Source organism: Dendrobates tinctorius, unplaced genomic scaffold, assembly GCF_039654945.1.
Source record: "Dendrobates tinctorius isolate UK_male_01 unplaced genomic scaffold, ASM3965494v1 ptg000126l, whole genome shotgun sequence".
In the NCBI taxonomy this organism is placed as follows: Eukaryota; Metazoa; Chordata; class Amphibia; order Anura; family Dendrobatidae; genus Dendrobates; species Dendrobates tinctorius.
The window spans coordinates 28,759,823-28,775,618 of NW_027361794.1; the positions used below are offsets into that span (position 1 = coordinate 28,759,823).

Here is a 15,796-nt window from a genome sequence, read left to right on the forward strand (position 1 = left end):
ATAAAGATATCTTTTTTATCCTTATACTTAAGGGCAAGCAGCTCTCCATTGTGTAAAGCCCCTGACTGCCCCTTTCAGAACTTTTTTTTGACCAATGATTGTGGAAACCCGTGATGGTTTTTGCGAATGGTCCCACAAGCCCCTATGTTATGTTCAACCAAACTTTTAATTAGGGGTATGCTGGTGTAGTAGTTGTCAACATACAGATTGTAGCCTTCTTGTAAAAATGGAGTTATCAGCTCCCAAACGATTTTTCCAGATGTCCCCAGATAAGTAGGGCATCCTGGTGGGTTTAGTTGGCTGTCTTTCCCCTCATAAATGCGAAAAGCCTTCATAACAGGTCCTAAGAAGAACAGAAGAAAACATAGGGGTGGCTTGAACAGGGTGGTTGGACCAATAGGACCGAATGCTCATTTCTTTAACAAACCCCATAGCGAATGTAAGTCCTAAAATGTTTTCATTTCTAGGACATTAGTTGGTGTCCATAAATTTGACCTAGCATAATAGGATTGTGGATTCTGGCTGATGAATTGGGACACATATAAATTTGTAGGACAATATGCTCTAGCAAGCTATCTGTCAGAAACAAATTAAAAAAATAATTGGTGCAAATTTTTCCACCTCCACATTTATACCAGGAATGGCATTAAAATTAGGGATGAATGGAGTAGCCGAATCCGAAGCCTCCCATCTGGGTAATGCTACATCAAGAGGCAAAGCCCCTTGGACATTGGTGTGCGCCAATTCACGAGCACTAGGGACAGCGCTAGTACTGGGCATTGTTCCCTGAGTTGGAGACATTTCTCCAGAAGCGCTATTTGTCCTTCTTGTTGTACTGGTCCTTGTGTGTGAGGATGGACCAGAATCACTGCTCATTTCTGAGCTATCACTGTCTCTGCTACTAAAGCCCTCGAAATCCACATCGCCATCTGACACTGCACTTTCTTCACTGTCAGAACATAAAAGCGCATAAGCCTCCTCTGCACCATGAAACTGACGGGCCATTTTATTCATTTTTATTTTTTTTTCCTGGAAATAGAAAACTCTGACATGACTGATGTGACCAAATTAATGGGGAGACAATTGAGAAAAGCAAAATTCTTTAGCCTAACCCTAACTTTAGAATAAACCCTAACCCTAACTTTAGCATATCAGTAATCCTAACTATAGCATTAACCAGAGGCGTATCTAGGCTTTCTGGCACCCAGGGCAAGAATTCGGTTCGGCGCCCCCCCCCAAGTACATATGCGACTTGCACACTTAGCCATGTACCCACGAGCTGCTCCTCCTAATGCTCTCAATGTTCAGTAAAAAACTGAGAGAAGCAGGAAGAGAAGCTCGTTGTCACAGGACCATAAGTATGAGAGTCGCATATGAGTGAAGTGTCCGTGTGATGACACGGGAACCTGCAGAGCTGAATCCTGACACTGCAGCTTCTGAATTCTCACAATGAATGCACTGCACACTTTTAGGATTCTCACTTGCCGATGTACAGTCATGTCAGCACAAGTATGTGATTTATATACTTCTGGCCACATTCCGACTAGACGTGCCCGGCCTCGCTCTGTTCATTTTCATTGAGTGAGGCCACACATGTCTAGTCAGCATGTGACCGAATGTATGTAAATTACCGGCACGAGAGAATCCTGACAGCGTTCAGTGAGCACTGTGAGAATTCAGAAGTCTGCAGTCACATAGAATGACTGCAGACTCAGCACAAACCTGGACAACCCCTTTAATGTTCCTAACAAATAAAAACATGAGAATTAGTCAGTATCACAAATAACATTTACATCCAAGTACCTTATAGATGACGTCGTCTCTGCAGTCGGTCTCCTTTTCTTCTTCTTGTCCAGACCCCATGATGAGTTTTCTCATCCACAGCTGTCTCTGTAGACGTCCATCTTCTCCGGTGTTCTGCAGCAAATCTCCACACGACGCCCTTAAAGATAGAAGTGTCATTATAATGCTCCTGAATACAAATATCTGCAATATACTGTCACCTCACACTATTCCCCTCTAGCATCCCACCTGTTCACCATACTGTCTCCTCATATATTTACCCCCTCACTCGCTATACTGTCTGCTCACACATATCCCCGACTCCCCATACTGTGTCCATCCACATACATTAACCCATTCGCTCCCCTTACTGTCTGCACCCAACCCCCATACTGTTTCCTCATACATACTCTTTATTTTGTGTCCTCAAATCTCCCCACACATTAAATCCCCCCATCCCCAATCCCCCACATACATTAAGTACCCCCATCCCCATTCCAAATCCCCCACACATTAAATAACCCCCCATCCGCACTCCAAATACCCCCACACATTAACCCCAACCCCACTCATTAACGCCCCCATACATTAACCCCCATCCCCATTCATTAACCCCCGCACACATTAACCCAATCCCCACTCATTAACCCCCATCACATTAAATAACCCCCATCTCCACTCCAAATCCCCCCACACATTAACCCCATGGCATCCCCACTCATTAACCCCACACACATTAACCCCCATCCCCACTCTAAATACCCCCACACATTAACCGCCATCCCCTCTACAAATCCCCCCCATCTCCACTCATTAACTCCCCCTCATCTCCCATCTTCGGTGGTTCTTCAGCTCCACAGAGGAGCACACTTACCACCAGCGTTTCCTTTGGGCACCGGGGAGTGACGTCAGCAGCGTGATCACATGACCTGATCACGATGCTGACGTCGCTCTGGCCCGGCGGTCAGAGCTTCAATTGTACAGGCGTCTGTATAGACGCCAGTACAATTGCTCCCTGGGAGACGGCACGGCCTCCTTCTCTGCGCCGGCTGTCAGCTTGACAGCTGACACAGAGAACCGCCGACTCCCAGGCCGGGGGGCGGCAGAACGCAGCCGACAGGGAGGACACTGCGGACCGCTGCATTAGGCGGCCCGACTGCACCCCCCTGCTGGCTGCGCCCGGGGCAACTGCCCCGGCTGCCCCCCCCTAGATACGCCACTGGCATTAACTCTAACCTGCCTTATCTGTTTTTCCATTGACAAATGATGGACCTGAGTGGGGACTTGTTTTTTGTGAGATGAGAATTGGTATTATTTTCGCCTACATAACATTGATTGGTTTCTTTTTATTCGATATTTGGGAGGCAGAATGAACCAACAGTTGAACACCACACACTACTGGTCCATCCAACAAGGTTTTCTATTAGACTGTGAACTGTCATTGTCTTGGTAAATAATTAAACTTTTTTACATAGCTTGCCATTTTTATGGACAGTTTAAGTAGAAGTGTTCAAAAATATAAAACTCAAGGATATTTTATTAAAAATAATTGTTTTTTTTATCTTAGCAGATGACTGTACCAGGAGATCAGAGGGACAGCTGACATCTTCAATTTTTAAATCTGATGATCTTGAGATCCTACAAGATACAACTGAAGTGAATGCCATTACTCCAGATATATCATCATCCATTCACAGCAAAGATCTGTCATCTGATCCTATGAAACAGGTCCCATCTCCTGATTCATTACTGACTACTAAGGAAAATCAAAGTCACAAAAGAGGCATTAAAAAACAAACTGCTCCTTTAGCAAAGAAGCCTTTTTCCTGTTCAGAATGTGGGAAATGTTTTGCACATAAATCACATTTTGTTATACACCATAGAACTCACACAGGGGAGAAGCCTTTTTCATGTTCAGAATGTGGGAAGTGTTTTGCACGTAAATCACGGCTTGTTACTCACCATAGAACTCACACAGGGGAGAAGCCTTTTTCATGTTCAGAATGTGGGAAGTGTTTTTCACATAAATCACTGCTTGTTACTCACCATAGAACTCACACAGGGGAGAAGCCTTTTTCATGTTCAGAATGTGGGAAGTATTTTGCATGTAAATCACTGCTTGTTACTCACCATAGAACTCACACAGGGGAGAAGCCTTTTTCATGTTCAGAATGTGGGAAATGTTTTGCACGTAAATCAAATTTTGTTACTCACCATAGAACTCACACAGGCGAGAAGCCTTTTTCCTGTTCAGAATGTGGGAAATGTTTTAATGAGAAATCTCATTTTGTTACACACCACAGAATGCACACAGGGGAGAAGCCTTTTTCCTGTTCAGAATGTGGGAAATGTTTTAATGAGAAATCTCATTTTGTTACACACCACAGAACGCACACAGGGGAGAAGCCTTTTTCCTGTTCAGAATGTGGGAAATGTTTTAATGAGAAATCAAATTTGGTTAATCACCATAGAACTCACACAGGGGAGAAGCCTTTTTCCTGTTCAGAATGTGGGAAATATTTTAGCCGGAAAGTGATTCTTGTTAGACATCAGAGAACTCACACGGGGGAGAAGCCTTTTAAATGTTCAGAATGTGGGAAATGTTTTAACTGGAAGCAAAGTTTGGTTGATCACCATAGAACTCACACAGGAGAGAAGCCTTTTTCCTGTTCAGAATGTGGGAAATGTTTTAACCGGAAAGGGAATCTTGATGAACACCAAAGAACCCACACAGGAGAGAAGCCTTTTTCCTGTTCAGAATGTGGGAAATATTTTAACCGGAAAGCGCTTCTTGTTAGACATCAGAGCAGTCACACAGAGGAGAAGCCTTTTTCATTTTCTTAATGTGGGAAATATTTTACTTGGAAATCAACTGTTAATAAACATTAGAGATGTCACATAGGGGAGAAGCCTTTTTTATGTTCATAATGTTGGAATAGTTTTAGCCAAAATTGAATCTTCATAAATGGGTTGTTTCTTGTCATTCCTCATGTTTGCTAAAAAAAGGATAAAACTAAACTTTATTAATTCCAAATGTAAATCTATACCCATAATTGACCCCCTGAAGGTCAGTCAGTAGGTGACCAATAGAAAAAGCATATACCCCACATCTCAGTATACAGGGTGAGGTGACGTATACACACTCACTCTCCTAGACTCTCATGTCAACGGGTTTCATCGTCCTCACAAAAGGCGACTCATCAGGAGACTATTTAATATTGACCTATATTCAAGCGAGACTAGACAAAAAAACTAAAATCATGTATCATGTTATCCGAAACAGTCAGAAAACTAGCCACATATTGGCAGATCCCAGGCTTCAAACTGTATAATTCGTAAGTTTATAAGCCCCTCCAGTGTCAGGAATAGATAGTATGTGACAATACAGTATAATTGTTGTGTTTTTCTCCTATATACACTGGCTACCCATCCACTCCAGAATTCAGTATAAACTTATTACCCTCACCCACAAAGCCCTCCATGGCTCAGCACCACCCTACATCTCCTCCCTTGTTTCAGTCTACCACCCTACCCGCGCCCTCCGTTCTGCTGATGACCTGAGGTTGGTATCCTCAATAGTCAGAACCTCTAACTCCCGTCTCCAAGACTTTACCCGTGCCGCGCCAATTCTTTGGAATGCACTTCCCAGGTCAAAACGATTAGTCCCCAATCCCCACAATTTTAAGCGTGCCCTAAAAACGCATTTATTCAGACTGGCCTATCGCCTCAACACATTAACCTAATCTATCCCTGTGTGGCACAGCCAAAAGTTTTACCATAACCAGGTTCCTCGCATCATGTTCCCACATGCTTTATGCATCCATTAGCCCTCTGTGTCTGTACTGTCACACACTTAACATTATGGCTGGTCCATACAATCAGGGCAACTGTTACCACCCACCTTTCGTGTCTCCCTCTTTCCTCATAGACTGTAAGCTTGCGAGCAGGGCCCTCTTTCCTCTTGGTATTTGTTATAATCTACTGTATGATTATTGTTATGCTGTAATGTCTATTGTCTGTACGAATCCCCTCTGAAATGTAAAGTGCTGCGGAATATGTCGGCGCTATAAAAATAAAATTTGTTATTATTATTATTATTATTATAGGGACTGCCCTAGTTTGGTAATGTAACTGCTGTTAATTAGTAGTGCAGACAAATTGTCCTAGACTAAACTCAGTTTTCAGACGGCCCAATATGTACCACTCAGGGAAAACTTACCTGCTCCAAAGATCATTAGCAGCTTCTAACTAATGGCCATGCTGCAGTCTGTCAGGGAATGAGTGCAATATTATTATAAAGACTAGGGATATGTGCAACCATAATGTCTGGAACATCTGTGCCATCATTTAGTATGAATATGGAAATTATCTCTGAAAGTAAAGTGTTCCCTGAGTGGTATATACGGTATTTTCACATACTATCTATTCCTGACACTGGAGGGGCTTATAAACTTACGAAGTATATACACTGCTCAGAAAATTAAAGGGAACACTTAAACAACAGAATATAGCTCCAAGTAAATCAAACTTCTGCAAAATCAAACTGTCCACTTAGGAAGCAACACTGATTGACAATCAATTTCACATGCTGTTGTGCAAATGGAATAGACAACAGATGGAAATTATTGGCAATTATCAAGACACCCTCAATAAAGGAGTGGTTCTGCAGGTGGGGACCACAGACCACATCTCGGTACCAATGCTTTCTGGCTGATGTTTTGGTCACTTTTGAATGTTGGTTGTGCTTTCACACTCATGGTAGCATGAGACGGACTCTACAACCCACACAAGTGGCTCAGGTAGTGCAGCTCATCCAGGATGTCACATCAATGCGAGCTGTGGCAAGAAGGTTTGCTGTGTCTGTCAGCGTAGTGTCTAGAAGCTGAAGGCGCTACCAGGAGACAGGCCAGTACACCAGGAGATGTGGAGGGTGCTGTAGGAGGGCAACAACCCAGCAGCAGGACCGTTACCTCAGCCTTTGTGCAAGGAGGAACATGAGGAGCACTGCCAGGGCCCTGCAAAATGACCTCCAGCAGGCCACAAATGTGCATGTGTCTGCACAAATGGTTAAAAACCAACTCCATGAGGATGGTCTGAGTGCCCGACATCCACAGATGGTGGTTGTGCTCACAGCCCAACACCGTGCAAGACGCTTGGCATTTGCCACAGAACACCAGGATTGGCAAGTCCGCCACTGGTGCCCTGTGCTCTTCACAGATGAAAGCAGGTTCACACTGAGCACATGTGACAGACGTGGCAGAGTCTGGAGATGCCGTGGAGAGCGATCTGCTGTCTGCAACATCCTTCAGCATGACCACTTTGGCAGTAGGTCAGTAATGGAATGAAATTCTCAAAGCACAGTTGTTAACAATTCCGAAAAGAGGGAAGAATAGGAAGCATTTAAGGAAACCAGGATGGATGAACACAGAACTTAAGCACATGCTAAAAAGGAAGAAAAAAATGTTTATAAAATGGAAAGAGGGAGGCATATCTAAAGAAGAATATAATGCTGTCTGCAGAACCTGCAGGGCACAAATCAGATTAGCTAAAGCTGAAAATGAATTGAGGCTTGCAAGAGATGTCAAAAGCAATAATAAAGGATTTTGGGGATATGTCAAAAGTAAAAGAAAAGTCAAAGATGCTATAGGATTTTTACAGGATGAAAATGATGAAATGGTAAGACAGGATGTTGAGAAGGCCGAACTTTTAAATTCCTATTTTGCATCTGTTTTCTCTCAGAAAGGAAATGTAACATCAACTGTTCTTCACTGTCCTATTAAGGGAATAGAAGAATCCAGGATATCTATAAACAGAAAGATAGTGAGGAAACACTTTGCTAACCTAAATGAATTCAAGTCTCCAGGTCCAGATGAATTACACCCCAGAGTACTGAAGGAGATAGCAGAAGAAATTTTTGAACCCCTCTCCATAATCTTTGAAAATTCTTGGAGAACAGGAGAAGTCCCAGAAGACTGGAGAAGAGCAAATGTTGTTCCTATCTTCAAAAAGGGGAAGAAGGTGGACCCAGGCAACTAGAGGCCGGTGAGTCTGACTTCTATACCAGGAAAGATCTTTGAACAAATTATTAAACAACATGTATGTCAGTACCTGGATAAGAATGAAGTGATTAAACAGAGTCAGCATGGGTTTGTAACTAATAAGTCATGTCAGACTAACTTAATTTCCTTCTATGACGGAATCACTGATTGGGTGGATCAAGGAAATGCTGTAGATATAGTATATCTTGACTTCAGCAAAGCATTTGACAAAGTCTCTCATACAATCCTTATTGAAAAAATGACTAAGTATGGAATGGACAAGGCAACTGTTAGGTGGATTCATAACTGGCTTAGTGATCGGACCCAAAGAGTGGTCGTAAATGGCTGCACATCCAGTTGGAAGAATGTCTCAAGTGGGGTACCACAGGGCTCTGTCCTGGGCCCTGTATTGTTCAACATCTTTATCATTGATTTAGATGAAGGAATTGAGGGTAAACTGATTAAATTTGCTGATGACACAAAGCTAGGAGGGATAGCTAATACTAGAGAAGAGAGAGGATTCAAAAAGATATAAATAAACTAGAGAAGTGGGCAGCAACTAACAGAATGGTTTTTAACAGGGAGAAATGCAAAGTACTACATCTGGGCAATAAAAATGAAAAAAGCATATACAGAATGGGAGGAATAGGGCTAAGTGACAGCACATGTGAAAAAGACTTGGGTATACTAAGTCAAAACGATTTGGATTTCTGGATCACGGAGTGAACTACTTATACGATGGACTACTTGCTAGAGATGGGGTGCACCTTACGAAGACTGGAAAGCAGGTATTTGGAAGTCGCCTTGCTACACTTGTAAGGAGAGCTTTAAACTAGAACAACATGGGAAGGGAAGCAAAAGACCAGAAAAAGCCATACACCTGACAAATGCTACTGAGAACTCTGCTATTAGAAGTGGAAAGGAAGAACAAAGACGAAAGAATCTAATTAAAAAAAATATTGGAGAAAGAGAAACCAATCACAAACTAAAATGTTTCTATACTAATGCATAAAGCATGGGCAACAAACAAGGAGAATTGGAACTACTAACACAGGAAAAGAAATATGATGTCATTGGAATCACTGAAACTTGGTGGGACAATACACATGATTGGAATACAAGACTAGAAGGATACAACTTATTTGCAAGAAACAGACTTGATAAACGAGGAGAGGGTGTCGCATTGTATGTTAGAAATGCGTATATCTGCACAGAGATTGAAGCTTCAGAGACTGGGAGTTCTGTGGAAACTGTTTGGGTAAGAATACAAGGACAGAACAATGGAAAGGACACCATTGTAGGCATTTACTACATCCCGCCTGTGCAAGCTGAAGATATGGATGAACTCTTTATGCATCAAATGGCCAAGTTCTCCAAAAAATATGACATAGTTGTCATGGGAGATTTCAACTATCCAGACATTTGTTGGGAATCTCTCTCAGGCAAAACTAACAGGTCAAGGAAATTCTTATCCTCTCTTGCTGACAACTTTATCTTCCAAAAGGTAAAGGAGAAAACAAGGGGAACTGCTACCTTGGATCTAATCCTTATAAACAGGGAGGAAATGGTTGAGGAGGTAAAAGTGGCTGGGACCCTAGGAGGTAGCGACCATGCTATTTTAGAATTTTGGATAACTAGAGGCGGAAGACCTGTGAAGACTCAGACGTCAAGGTTAGATTTCAGAAAGGCAGATTTTAAGGGATTCAGAAAGAGAATTGGAGGGATCCAATGGCTGGATATCCTTAAAGACAAAAATGTCCAGGAAGGATGGGAAATCATGAAAAATGAAATTCTCAAAGCACAGTTGTTAACAATTCCGAAAAGAGGGAAGAATAGGAAGCATTTAAGGAAACCAGGATGGATGAACACAGAACTTAAGCACATGCTAAAAAGGAAGCAAAAAATGTTTATAAAATGGAAAGAAGGAGGCATATCTAAAGAAGAATATAATGCTGTCTGCAGAACCTGCAAGGCACAAATCAGATTACTAAAGCTGAAAATGAATTGAGGCTTGCAAGAGATGTCAAAAGCAATAATAAAGGATTTTGGGGATATGTCAAAAGTAAAAGAAAAGTCAAAGATGCTATAGGATTTTTACAGGATGAAAATGATGAAATGGTAAGACAGGATGTTGAGAAGGCTGAACTTTTAAATTCCTATTTTGCATCTGTTTTCTCTCAGAAAGGAAATGTAACATCAACTGTTATTCACTGTCCTATTAAGGGAATAGAAGAATCCAGGATATCTATAAACAGAAAGATAGTGAGGAAACACTTAGCTAACCTAAATGTATTCAAGTCTCCAGGTCCAGATGAATTACACCCCAGAGTACTGAAGGAGATAGCAGAAGAAATTTTTGAACCCCTCTCCATAATCTTTGAAAATTCTTGGAGAACAGGAGAAGTCCCAGAAGACTGGAGAAGAGCAAATGTTGTTCCTATCTTCAAAAAGGGGAAGAAGGTGGACCCAGGCAACTATAGGCCGGTGAGTCTGACTTCTATACCAGGAAAGATCTTTGAACAAATTATTAAACAACATGTATGTCAATACCTGGATAAGAATGAAGTGATTAAACAGAGTCAGCATGGGTTTGTAACTAATAAGTCATGTCAGACTAATTTAATTTCCTTCTATGATGGTATTACTAATTGGGTGGATCAAGGAAATGCTGTAGATATAGTATATCTTGACTTCAGCAAAGCATTTGACAAAGTCTCTCATACAATCCTTATTGAAAAAATGACTAAGTATGGAATGGACAAGGCAACTGTTAGGTGGATTCATAACTGGCTTAGTGATCGGACCCAAAGAGTGGTCGTAAATGGCTGCACATCCAGTTGGAAGAATGTCTCAAGTGGGGTACCACAGGGCTCTGTCCTGGGCCCTGTATTGTTCAACATCTTTATCAACGATTTAGATGAAGGAATTGAGGGTAAACTGATTAAATTTGCTGATGACACAAAGCTAGGAGGGATAGCTAATACTAGAGAAGAGAGAGAGAGGATTCAAAAAGATTTAAATAAACTGGAGAAGTGGGCAGCAACTAACAGAATGGTTTTTAACAGGGAGAAATGCAAAGTACTACATCTGGGCAATAAAAATGAAAAAAGCATATATAGAATGGGAGGAATAGGGCTAAGTGACAGCACATGTGAAAAAGACTTGGGTATACTAATAGATCACAGACTGAATATGAGTCAACAGTGTGATGCAGCAGCAAAAAAGGCAAATGCAATTCTAGGATGTATTAACAGAAGCATACAGTCTAGATCACGTGAAGTAATTATTTCCCTCTACTCCTCTTTGGTCAGACCTCATCTGGAATATTGTGTCCAATTTTGGGCACCACATTTTAAAAAAGACATCAACAAACTGGAGCAAGTTCAGAAAAGAGCGACCAGAATGGTGACCGGTCTGCAAACCCTGTCTTATGAGGAAAGGTTGCAGGATTTGGGAATGTTTAGTTTGCAAAAGAGAAGACTGAGAGGAGACTTAATAGCTGTCTACAAATATCTAAAGGGCTGTCACATTGTAGAAGGATCAACTTTATTCTCATTTGCACAAGGAAAGACTAGAAGCAATGGGATGAAGCTGAATGGGAGGAGACACAGATTAGATATTAGAAAAAACTTTTTGACAGTTAGAGTGATCAATGAGTGGAACAGGCTGCCACGAGAAGTGGTGAGGTCTCCTTCAATGGAAGTCTTCAAACAGAGGCTGGACAGACATCTAACTGGGATGATTTAGCGAATCCTGCTTTGAGCAGGAGGTTGGACCAGATGGCCCAGGAGGTCCCTTCCAACTCTACGATTCTATGATTCTACTAATAGATCACAGACTGAATATGAGTCAACAGTGTGATGCAGCAGCAAAAAAGGCAAATGCAATTCTAGGATGTATTAACAGAAGCATACAGTCTAGATCACGTGAAGTCATTATTTCCCTCTACTCCTCTTTGGTCAGGCCTCATCTGGAATATTGTGTCCCGTTTTGGGCACCACATTTTACAAACGACATCAACAAACTGGAGCAAGTTCAGAAAAGAGCGACTGGAATGGTGACCGGTCTGCAAACCCTGTCTTATGAGGAAAGGTTGCAGGATTTGGGAATGTTTAATTTGCAAAAGAGAAGACTGAGAGGAGACTTAATAGCTGTCTACAAATATCTAAAGGGCTGTCACATTGTAGAAGGATCAACTTTATTCTCATTTGCACAAGGAAAGACTAGAAGCAATGGGATGAAACTGAATGGGAGGAGACACAGATTAGATATTAGAAAAAACTTTTTGACAGTTAGAGTGATCAATGAGTGGAACAGGCTGCCATGAGAAGTGGTGAGTTCTCCTTCAATGGAAGTCTTCAAACAGAGGCTGGACAGACATCTGACTGGGATGATTTAGCGAATCCTACTTTGAGCAGGGGGTTGGACCAGATGGCCCAGGAGGTCCCTTCCAACTCTACGATTCTATGATTCTATGGTGTGGGGTGGCATTTCTTTGGAGGGCCGCACAGTGTTGGGCTGTGAGCTCAACCCCCATCTGTGGATGTCGGGCACTCAGACCATCCTCATTGAGTCGGTTTCTAACCGTTTGTGCAGACACATGCACATTTGTGGCCTGCTGAAGATCATTTTGCAGGGCTCTGGCAGTGCTCCTCCTGTTCCTCCTTGCACAAAGGCTGAGGTAGCGGTCCTGCTGCTGGGTTGTTGCCCTCCTACGGCCCCTTCCATGTCTCCTGGTGTACTGGCCTGTCTCCTGGTAGTGCCTCCAGCCTCTGGACACTATGCTGACAGACACAGCAAACCTTCTTGCCACAGCTCCCATTAATGTGCCATCCTGGATGAGCTGCACTACCTGAGCCACTTGTGTGGGTTGTAGAGTCTGTCACATGCTACCACGAGTGTGAAAGCACAACCAACATTCAAAAGTGACCAAAACATCAGCCAGAAAGCATTGGTACTAAGATGTGGCCTGTGGTTCCCACCTGCAGAATCACTCCTTTATTGAGGGTGCCTTGATAATTGCCGATAATTTCCATCTGTTGTCTATTCCATTTGCACAACAGCATGTGAAATTGATTGTCAATCAGTGTTGCTTCCTAACTGGACAGTTTGATTTCACAGAAGTTTGATTTACTTGGAGTTATATTCTGTTGTTTAAGTGTTCCCTTTATTTTTTTGAACAGTGTACTTTGCAGAGGTCATTTTCACACCTTCAGGAACCTTAAAGGGCCCTACCAGCTGTTTCCCCATGATTTCGGCCCAAAACTTGACTCCTCCACCTCCTTGATGATGTCGCAGCCTTGTTGGGACATGGTGGCCATCCACCAGCTATCCACCACTCCATCCATCTGGACCATCCAGGGTTGCTCGACAGTCATCAGTAAACAAGACTGTTTGAAAATTAGTCTTCATGTATGTCTGGGCCCACTGCAACCGTTTCTGCTTGTGAGCACTGTTTAGGGGTGGCTGAATAGTAGGTTTATGCACCACAGCAAGCCTTTGAAGGATCCTACACCTTAAGGTTCGAGGGACTCCAGAAGCACCAGCAGCTTCAAATATCTGTTTGCTCTTTTGTAATAGCTAGCCGACCCCAGACTTCAAACTATATACTTTGTACATTTATAAGCCCCTCCAGTGTCAGGAATAGATAGTATGTGAAAATACCGTATATACCGCTCAGGGAACACTTAATTTTCAGAGATAATTTCCATATTCATACTAAATAATGGCACAGATCTCCCAGACATTATGATTGCACATATCCCTAGTCTTTATAACAATATTGCACTCATTCCCTGACAGACCGCAGCATGGCCATTAGTTAGAAGCTGCTAATGATCTTTGGAGCAGGTAAGTTTTCCCTGAGTGGTACATATTGGGCCGTCTGAAGACTGAGTTTAGTCTAGGACAATTTGTCTGCACTACTAATTAACAGCAGTTACATTACCAAACTAGGGCAGTCCCTATAGGAGAAAAACACAAGAATTATACTGTATTTTCACATACTATCTATTCCTGACACTGGACTGGCTTATAAACTTACGAAGTATATAGTCTGGGGTCTGCCAATATGTGGCTAGTTTTCTGACTGTTTTGGATAACATGATACATGAATTTAGGGTTTTCTTCGTCTAGTTCCGCTTGGATATAGTTCAATATTTAATAGTCTCCTGATGAATGAATGAATCCAATGAATATTGATTTCTCTTAAGTAGCGGCACACGTGACCGCCAGCAGCAGCATGAAGCCGTTGGCTGACACTGCGCACTACTGAAGAGCAATGAATACTCTCCACGATCTCCGATGAACAGTCCCGGTGACTACTCCAGCACCTGAGCTCTGCTTGTGAGCAGTGCATGACGTCCCTGCCATGTGCTGCTTACAATCATAAAGCAGTTGCTGGCAACGGAGCAGGATGCCGTGAGGGAGCGCCGGGTAGGTAAGTGTAAATTTTTTTAATGTTTTCTGGTGGGGCCATGTATACGAGAATGGGGGTGGGGGCAATAGGGATGGGGCCGTATAAACTACGATGAGACGGGGAACCCAGCATACCAGGATAGGAATGGGGCCATGCATACTAGTATAGGGATGAGGGCGATCATTCCTGCCAGGATAGGGATGAGGGGGCCATGCATACTAGGATAGGGATGAGGCATCCATGCATACCAGGATAGGGATGAGGGGGCCATGCATACTAGGATAGGGATGAGGGATCCATGTACACCAGGGTAGGAATGAGATTACCATGTGTATCAGGATGGGGGTGAGGGGACCATATATACCAGGATAAGGCATACTGTATTAGGTACAGAATTGACCACATTGTTTGCTTTATTTTTTTTTCCTAATTTCCTGCACTAGAACCGGTGTGTCTTATACTCCACAAAATACGGTATATATATCTTTTTTTTTCTCAGTGAACTCCTTCCTCATGTTTGGCCTCTTTAAAATAAAAACACTCACACTCCGCTGGCGTTCCGGCTCCACTTCAGCGGTGTGGAGACTCACTGTCCCGGGGCTTATGTGAGGTTCTCACATCACACGAGCCCTGCACCCAATCACCGGCAGCTTCACTGTTCCTTCGGACATATTGAACTTCAACAGGAAGCCAGGGCTGCAGCTGCTCTCTGACGGCCTCATGATGCTTGATTTGTCCGAAAGTGGGGACAGTGACATCAGCGCTGATTGGGTACAGGGCTCACATGACATAAAAACCTCAAAAGAGCCAAGAACACGGCGTGCGTTCAAGGTGAGAATATTATATGAGAGTTTTATAGAATAAATTCAAGGTGAGAATATTATATGGGAGTTTTATAGAATAAACCAAATACCAGCAGAAAATAAATGACCCAAAACAAACATTTATCAGTAAAAATAACTCAACTTTATTAGGTAAAGTATAAAAGAATTGCACCATTTTCTGATACTTGTCGCGTCTCCATTTTTCATGATCTTGGGTTGGGTGAAGGTTTATTTTTTGTGTGCCGAGCTAACTTTTTTAATGGATACCATTTTGATGCAGATACGATCTTGTGCTATGTTGCAGTGATCAAAAAAACACTATAAGATGCACCCCAAATTTTCAGAAGGAAAATAGAGAAAAAAACAATAATGTGTCAAATGGGGTCCGTCTTACAGTCCGAATTCAGCTTACCAGGGAAGCGATCCGGCACAGGTGGAGGAGTGGTCACAGGGGTCATTCAGTGGTCCAGGCTGGTGCGGTGGTGGCGGCTCTGTGCTGGGGCAGTTGGGCTGTGCTGGGGCAGGTTGGTTGTGCTGGGGCTCGTGGGCTTTGCTGCGGCAGGTGGGCTGTGCTGGGGCATCTGTGCTGTGCTGGGGCAGGTGGGCTGTGCTGGGGCAGGTGAGCTGTGCTGAGGAAGCTGGGCTGTGCTGGGGTAGGTGGGCACAGTAGTGTGGTGCTGGCAGCGGGCTGTGCTCTGGTGCAGTGGTGGCGGCTCCGATGCAGGAGCATCGGC

At 43.0% G+C, this 15,796-nt stretch overlaps 1 protein-coding gene across 1 annotated transcript in view; it reads left to right on the forward strand.

The window, feature by feature from the left end:
* Positions 1 to 15,796, forward strand: part of LOC141047156 (uncharacterized) — a 63,662-nt gene that overhangs the window by 28,961 nt on the left and 18,905 nt on the right. The window contains exon 2 of the mRNA XM_073542114.1: positions 3,353 to 4,575. Within this exon, the coding sequence (XP_073398215.1) occupies positions 3,353 to 4,575 (1,223 nt within the window). The remainder of the gene's footprint in view (positions 1 to 3,352; positions 4,576 to 15,796) is intronic.